Below are 8,649 nucleotides of genomic sequence, written 5' to 3' on the forward strand. Positions count from 1 at the left end.
TCAGAAAAACTACTTAAAAAAATAACGATTAGAAAATACTTCAAAAATACTATTTCAGATCAAATATTTCAGGAAAATACTTCAGATCTTGGTTGTGCAAACTATGTTGGTTATGCAAAACAATGTTTGTACCTTGATCACCCATCGGCATAGAGTTTCCGATATCAATGTGAGTTCAAGTGCAAGCACATTTAAATATCATTAGCTATCATTAACAGGCCTAATTAGAACTGTTCAATTATACATTATGTACTCCATGAGCAACATCTGTTCATTCCAAAGTAATGAAGCACACTGACATTTCAGAAATGAATCTATATTAAATGAATCATTCAAAAAATGAAACTAACCGCTTTTAGAGCCCAGTTCAACGCAAAATAGACAGACAGGGAGCTTAGCCATCTGTAGCGGATATGGCCTGAATATTGTATTTCTCTAAGCACGAACAGCCTTCAAAAGTAGCTAGCGGTAACAGTTGCAACACAAGCCGTCGAGGACTGCGACAAAACAAACGCAGGAACAGACACAGACTCTCCCTCTTCATCTACGTGTTTTAACGATTTGTCTCTCAGTCAAATACTTAAAAAGTTTTAAAATCCTTCTCTCAAGGTTCCTTACTGCTCGATCTCCCTCTTCTCTGACGCCTCAGTGTCATGGAGGACTGGGCATGCTTCCCTACCATGAGGGGGCAGGGAGCTTAGGGAACCCTGATGGTGAACAGCCATGCTTCTGTTTCTATTGGGGTTGACAGCCCGGCCACAAGGTAAGAGTAGTCTAAATACTACATCTTAAGTATATAATACATACTAAAGGGCCACAGCAGGGAGCCTGTCCTCTCCTCCACAGCAGGATGCCTGTCCCCTCCTCCTCCACAGCAGGGAGCCTGTCCCCTCCTTCACAGCAGGGAGCCTGTCCCCCTCCACAGCAGGGAGCCTGTCCCTCCTCCACAGCAGGAAGCCTGTCCCCCCCTCCACAGCAGGGAGCCTGTCCCCCTCCACAGCAGGGAGCCTGTCCCTCCTCCACAGCAGGAAGCCTGTCCCCCCTCCTTCACAGCAGGGAGCCTGTCCCCCTCCACAGCAGGAAGCCTGTCCCCTCCTCCACAGCAGGGAGCCTGTCCCCTCCTCCACAGCAGGGAGCCTGTCCCCCCCTCCACAGCAGGGAGCCTGTCCCCTCCTCCACAGCAGGGAGCCTGTCCTCTCCTCCACAGCAGGGAGCCTGTCCCCTCCTCCACAGCAGGGAGCCTGTCCCCTCCTTCACAGCAGGGATCCTGTCCCCTCCTCCACAGCCGGGAGCCTGTCCCCTCCTCCACAGCAGGGAGCCTGTCCCCCCTCCTCCACAGCAGGGAGCCTGTACCCCCCTCCTCCACAGCAGGGAGCCTGTCCCCTCCTTCACAGCAGGGAGCCTGTCCCCTCCTCCACAGCCGGGAGCCTGTCCCCTCCTCCACAGCAGGGAGCCTGTCCCCCCTCCTCCACAGCAGGGAGCCTGTACCCCCCTCCTCCACAGCAGGGAGCCTGTCCTCTCCTCCACAGCAGGGAGCCTGTTTCCCCGCTGTGTTTATCTGTGATGTGGTTGGTGTCAGTGTCCACTCACACGAGCTGAAAGATATCACTTCTGCTGTCCGCTATTCCAGACAGGATGTGACATCACAGCCATATGCAATCTGAACTCTCCCACTCCATAAAGCTGTCAGCAGATAATCCCCTTAGTCACGCCACGTTATGAACGAGTTTACTCTGGAACGAGATGAGTGTGTGTGTGTGTCTGTGTGTGTGTGAACAAGCGTGTATTGAATCTGTGTGTTTGTGTGCACACGTGTGTGTCAGCCTGCGAGCAAGCCTGTGTGTGTACGTGTCAATGTGTGTGAGCAAACATGTGAGAGTGTATCTAACCATCCCCATCCTTGCCAGGGATTACAACCCCCTCCCAGGGTTTCCATGGCTTCCTGGAGCATGGGGGACACTAGCTGGGTGGGGGACACTAGCTGGGTGGGGGACACTAGCTGGGTGGGGGACACTAGCTGGGTGGGGGACACTAGCTGGGTGGGGGACACTAGCGGGGTGGGGGACACTAGCTGGGTGGGGGACACTAGCTGGGTGGGGGACACTAGCTGGGTGGGGGACACTAGCTGGGTGTGGACACATGCCTGCAGCCAGACAGACTATATTCTAAACATTCACGGGAGGGTAACAGGAGCTATTTTGGACCAACTTACCTATGAACCCTAACCCTATGAACCTTAATGTGTGTTTTCTGTGTGCCTTGACTGCTGGTGTGTTCACAGGACGCGTTAAGTACAGATCACGAAAAGGAAAGTGAGGAACACTCAGATGGTGTGTGTGTGTGTGTCTGGGGAAGAGGTTGTGCAAACGTGTGTGGGTGTGTGACCTTGCAACAGCTGGCGATGGACAAGCAGCAACATTCATTGTCTATTCCTTTGACGCTGCCTCGAAGTAATTCCTGTTAAAGCGACTTCATGCAGTAGTCGCTGGAGAGAATAAACGTGAGGGCTCCCCTCTCTGAGCAGAGCCCTCGCTCTCTCTCAGGGTCCTGACCATTAGTAGTCCATCCTTGGGGAAGAGTGACGCACGGGTCCTTTCACACACACTGGGCCTTCGGTTCTGCTTCACAAGGCAACAACTATATCAGATTTTACACTGATTCGATGTTCCACCACCATTCATCGTCTCTCCTCTCTTCCTGTCTTCCTCTCTCTCTTCCTCTCTGTCTTCCTCTCTCTCTTCCTCTCTCTCTTCCTCTCTCTCTCTCCTGTGTTGTCGTTCTGCCCTGCTGGGAGGGAAACTTAGGAAGCACTCGCTTCGCCTGCGGGCTATCTTTCTATCTCACACACACACACACACACATACACTTGCACGCAGACGCACACACACGCACACAGACATTCATGAACACAAAAACACACACACCCATTCACTCACACTCATTCACACACGCATGTATGCACACACTCACGCATTCATGAACATGCACACACACACACACACACTCTCTCTCTCTCTCTCTCTCTCTCTCTCTGAGTTGACCTCCTGAGGGAGCTCAATAGACAGTGCTTTTCACCGCGGCGGTAGTTGTCCAGGGACGTGGGAGACAGAGTGCACAGGCAGATTTCAAATGAGCTGAACGTCAAGGAAAGCCTGTCGTTTGGCTTTCTGTTTCCTTTCTCTCTCCTCCCCCTCTCTCCCCCCTTCTCTCTCCTCCCTCCATATCCTCCTTCTCGCACTCCACCTCCTCCCTCCCCCTCTCTCCATCTCCTACCCCTCTCTCTCTCCTCTCTCCCTCCATCTCACCCCCCCCCTCACCTCACCTCCCCACTCACCACCCCTCACCCCACCCCTCACCCTCACCCCCCTCACCCTCACCCCCCCTCACCTCACCCCCCCCTTACCCCCCTTCACCCTCACCCCCCCTTCACCCTCACCCCCCCTCACCTCACCCCTCCCCCTCACCCCCCCTCACCCCTGACACTGAGCAAGCTTCCAGACAGGAAGCTTGTGGCTCGTAGTAAATAACAACAGCGTGAAATCAATCTCAGGGACAAACCCAACAAGAACAATAACAACACCACCAGAAAGAAAAGAAGAAGAAGAAATATGTGCAGAAGGGTATGTGCAGAAGGGTATGTGCAGAAGGGTATGTGCAGAAGGAACGGAGGGCGATGACACATGAGCGAAGGGAAAAAACAAATTGATGAAACAAATTTTTTTTTTTTCTTTTATCATATTTGTTTTCATTCTGGTGTTTCCCACAGAGTCCGTGTCACGACCGTCGCTGGAGTAACAAGGCTCAGGAGGCCACGGGTAAAAGCCACTCACCTCCACAATGGAGGAAGTGACATACAAAGTTTTATGTGGAAACTGATTGAAAGCAACAAGGTTGCTGAGTTAGAACCATGATCCTTTCACCAGTCAGTCAGCCAGGCCCGATCATAATGACACGTACTGACCCACTGAATCATCCTGCTCCAACACAATCATAACAATGCATTCATTTCATTCAGAACACATATAACTGAAGGGAATGGGTATGTCCACTTTTGGGTAGTTTCCACAAACAAGTGATGTGATTATACTGTAGGGACCAAACATTGAATAAACTGTGAGTGTCTTTGAATGGTCTACTAAGCAAAAAACTAGAGTTTAGCAGCAATCTGCAAACAGAGACGTCTGAAGCCTCTAGCTCTTCTGTCAGTTTTTATAAAAACCAAACCACAGAGGAGGTTTGCTGTTGTATGGTCCTGCTCTCCCACCAGAGCAGAGCCCTTCTCTAAGGGTCACCGATCTCACCTAACCCCCTAGCCCACTGTCTCTAACAGCACACACACATTTTACATTTACATTTAGCAGACGCTCTTATCCAGAGCGACTTACAGTAAGTACAGGGACATTCCCCCCGAGGCAAGTAGGGTGAAGTGCCTTGCCCAAGGATACAACATCATTTGGCACAGCGGGGAGTCGATCCGGCAACCTTCTGATTACTAGCCCGACTCCCTCACCGCTCAGCCATCTGACTCCCTACACACAACCACAAAACACACACAACCACAAACACACGTATCTCAGCTCGGATAATCTGGAGGACGGGAAGCATGATGCCTAGTATGAAGACTCGTACTGTACCGCAAACATTTACTGGAAAACATAACTCACTCTGTTATTACTGGAAACAAAACTCTCTCCTGAGTGAGTTTACTGGAGAGTTCAAAATGGGTGGAGCCGAGGGGGACTTGACACGGCAAATGAGTGCAGGAGAAGAGCGAAGAGATTGGGTCCTGAACATCACATCCATCTTTAGATTTAACCCTTGGCACCATGTTTTCAGATTTTTCAGGCAAGAATGCAGTCGTTGCTGCAGGATTCCTGCTAAAGCATTATCTAAGACTAATTTTTTATTGATTCTTTTATTGATCCTATTCTACATTTCAATGTGCTTGTCCGTTGGTGGTGTTCTGGTTGGTTCTGTGAGCGACACTTCAGTGGTGTGTGATGTGAAATGGATTCTGTTCATTGATTTAACTCGTATGACAAATGGCAAACCTCTTGACCCATGACCCACTGTACTCCTCTCACTCTACGCTCACTCTAACTCCCTTTCCCCCTCTCTCCCTTTCCCCCTCTCTCTCTCTCCCTCTCTCTCTCCCCCGCTCTCTCCTGGGCTTCTGAAGGTATAAAGTGTTTCTTCTCGATCAGGGGCATGTGGCTGATGCTCATCTCTCTCTCCCAGTCTGTCTCTGCTCGAAAACTAGAAGGATGTGGGAGAGATCATCTCGTATCTTGGGACAGATCTACTCCTAGTTGGAGAGAGATCTACTCAGAGTAGGGGAGAGATCTACTCAGAGTAGGGGAGAGATCTACTCAGAGTAGGGGAGAGATCTACTCAGAGTAGGGGAGAGATCTACTCCTGTACTGAAAGTCTATCTTCTCCTTGTGTTCTCGCCTTCTGACCCTATCAAGCCCGTCCTCTCTTTAGTTTCAGCTGCAGTTGATTTTGCAATCTGTGAACCAACTTACTCTAACCCTTGCCAGATGTGTTTCTGTGTGCGTGTGCGTATAAGCCCCATTTCTAACACCTGTGCTCTTTCCCATCCACACACACACACACACACAATGCTACGCTGGAGGCTGGTAAAAGGTGCTAAGAGAAGCAGCAAGGGGAGAGCAATAAGACTTCCTGCCTGTTTCTCCATGAAACTGAATGAAGCTGGCATTGTAGGTTTGCAAGGGGAAGGTGAATTCTTTAGAGAGCTGTCTCACTCTCTTCCCTCCTCTCTCCCCTCCCTCTCTTCCCTGCCTGTTGTCTCTCTCTCCCATCTCTCTCCTCTCTCTCCCCACTCTCTTCCCTCCCTCCCTCTCTCTCTCTCCCCTCTCCCTCACGCGCACCTGCATGCACACTAAACAGAGCGTGCGAGTGTTGCGGAGCAGCCATGAAGAGGAGACCAGAGCAGCATATGGTGTTGATGTAAGTGCCCTGCCAGGTGTGGTTATTCATACTGGCTGGCTGAATGACTGGCTGATTGGCCGAATGACTGGCTGGCTGAATGACTGGCTGATTGGCCAAATAGCAGGTCTGGTGTATGATTGGCTGGTTGTGTGTACTTAACTGCATGACTGCTTACACTGCACTCTCTGTGTGTGACTCCACGACCTGCCTACATCTCCCATCCACCACTTCCTACCTACATCTCCCATCCACCACTTCCTGCCTACATCTCCCATCCACCACTTCCTACCTACAACAGCCTCCGGTTCTGCAACAGCCTCCTCTGAGCATCCGCTCTATCAGTGCAAACTGTGATGTCTCAAGTCGTCGTCCCCCAGTCTGAAGTGAATCACACAGAGCAACCCCCCCCCCCCCCCAGTCTGAAGTGAATCACACAGAGCAACCCCCCCCCCCCCCCAGTCTGAAGTGAATCACACAGAGCAACACCCCCCCCCCCAGTCTGAAGTGAATCACACAGAGCAAACCCCCCCCCCCAGTCTGAAGTGAATCACACAGAGCAACCCCCCCCCCAGTCTGAAGTGAATCACACAGAGCAACCCCCCCCCCCAGTCTGAAGTGAATCACACAGAGCAACCCCCCCCCCCCCCCAGTCTGAAGTGAATCACACAGAGCAACCCCCCCCCCCAGTCTGAAGTGAATCACACAGAGCAACCCCCCCCCCCCCCCAGTCTGAAGTGAATCACACAGAGCAAACCCCCCCGCCTGCATTCCATGTTGACATTTGTTGTTTAATAAGCAGTGATGAAGGTGTTGTCTCTTTACCTGGAAGTTCCCAGCGTAGTCCTGGTCTTGGTCTCCCTCCCGGCCCTCCTTCAGAGAGATCAGGGTGAACCCTCGGAAGTAAGACGGGCTGCTGGCATACAGAGTCACTGGGAGGACAAGAGCACCAGGCAGTACAGCTTTAGACTTTTACATTTCATCCATTTACGCTTTCATCCAAAGCTCAAGTAGGAACAGTGCAAATGGAACACATGGCAGAGGATCAAGGATCAGAAGGGCACGGTTCTAACAGTCGGGCTATTTTGGAAATCAGGGTCAAGGAACGGTTTGTCTTTTCAAGCCACATGTGTCATCAATGCCAACGTGAAGCTGGACACACAAAGAAGAATGAAAGACTGAAGAGCCAAATCCACAGTTAAACTGTTCTTATTGTTCGTGTGCTCTTCCACACATTTAAGATCACAAGACTTCATCTATTGTCTGAGTTGATGTCCTCAAACGAATTCAAAACAACATCAAATTCTCTTTCTCTTTCTTTTTTTGAAAGAAAAAGTATTTAAGGTTATTGTAAGGACAATATGGGGAAAACAATTTATATTGTTGTGCTTAGTGCCCTTTGCTACTGTGGCCGCCTGATTGTTATATCTTTCTCTCAGTAATGTTTTAGGGAGACACCACATTAGGTAATTGTATCAGGTATTATGGTTGTTTAGACAGCAAAATACATTTCACATCGGAAACCCAACTAAATGTCAAATTCGTTTAAAATATTGAGAGGTACCTCCTAATCTATTCACAGACAGTCACAAATGCCCCTCTCTCTACATCAATAATAATCACGTAGTCAAGTTTCTATACAGTGTGTTTACATCCAAAACGTGCGCGCAAGGGGGCTGCAGCTCGCGAGGCTTACCTCTGTAGGTGCTACCAGGCTGATAGGTCTCCGGATCCCCTTCCACGCGGAGTCTGAACTCGTTATAGCCTTCTTTCCGAGTACCCTGAGCCCGTATTATCCTGCTGCAGTACCCGTCCGACTTGCCAGCTCGGTCCATTGGCTCCTCGGTGAACGCGGTGAACGTGTTGCAGAGCGCAGTCGAGATAAAACATTGCAACAGCAGAACAGGATACCTCCCTGCTCCTGCCATGGTGAAGCGGCAGGTTTCAACCAAGCTTACGTGAAGACGAGAAATAAACACTAAAGTAATCTCCACGGAGTGACCGGACGTTCTCCTCAACCCCGCAAAAGTACGCAGTTAAGGAAGAACAACTCAACTGCGAAGGTCTCAGTGTGTCTTGTCGTCGGCTACGATGTTCGATCCATTCTGGGGAGACGGGGAATTACGATGTGCACTCGCTCTCGGTGAATCGCTCTCTGATATGTGTTGGTTCAACTGAGCGCGTTACACAGGGTCCGGGGAAATCGCTGAGCTCGGTACAGCGTAACAAGGCTGTCTCCAAGGCACCGGCGCGCAGATATGAAGCACTGAGCCAACAGACTGGAAACAAAAAGCCAGACATTCCTACCAGTGACTGCATTGACGGAGTAACCCCGTTGACATTCTTGGATAGGGCTCCAATGGTCCCGTGCTGGTTTGTTCAGCCGTGGACCCCCCGCGAGCCCCCCTCAGCCGTCAGCACACTCTACAGAAGCACACAGACGCTCAGATAGCAATTAATAATGTATGCTAAACGGTTGACTTTATGCTTCTCTCTCTGCTCGTCTCCTCACACAATGTGTGTGCGTGTGTGTTTGTGTGTGTGTGTGTTTGCGTAGCCGATGAGCGAGAGAGAGAGCGCAAGGTTGTTGCTCTAATTACAGGCCTTCTCTTTGTTTGCGACACTTTTTAAATAAAACTTGACAGCATATATTAAATCAAAGAGATGAGACAAATTGTATTTACATAACAGAGGTCA

At 50.3% G+C, this 8,649-nt stretch overlaps 1 protein-coding gene across 1 annotated transcript; it reads right to left on the minus strand.

Annotated features, from left to right (window-relative positions):
- Positions 1-614: 614 nt before the first annotated feature.
- LOC124489177 (spondin-1-like) lies at positions 615-8,430 on the minus strand. The gene is made up of 4 exons (XM_047051863.1): positions 7,649-8,430; positions 6,778-6,884; positions 1,890-2,089; positions 615-675 (listed from the first exon to the last, which is right to left on the minus strand). Exons 1-4 carry the CDS (start codon positions 7,878-7,880, stop codon positions 615-617), a joined length of 600 nt encoding a protein of 199 aa, XP_046907819.1. The 5' UTR covers positions 7,881-8,430.
- Positions 8,431-8,649: the final 219 nt, after the last annotated feature.

This window comes from Hypomesus transpacificus, unplaced genomic scaffold (assembly GCF_021917145.1).
Source record: "Hypomesus transpacificus isolate Combined female unplaced genomic scaffold, fHypTra1 scaffold_184, whole genome shotgun sequence".
In the NCBI taxonomy this organism is placed as follows: Eukaryota; Metazoa; Chordata; class Actinopteri; order Osmeriformes; family Osmeridae; genus Hypomesus; species Hypomesus transpacificus.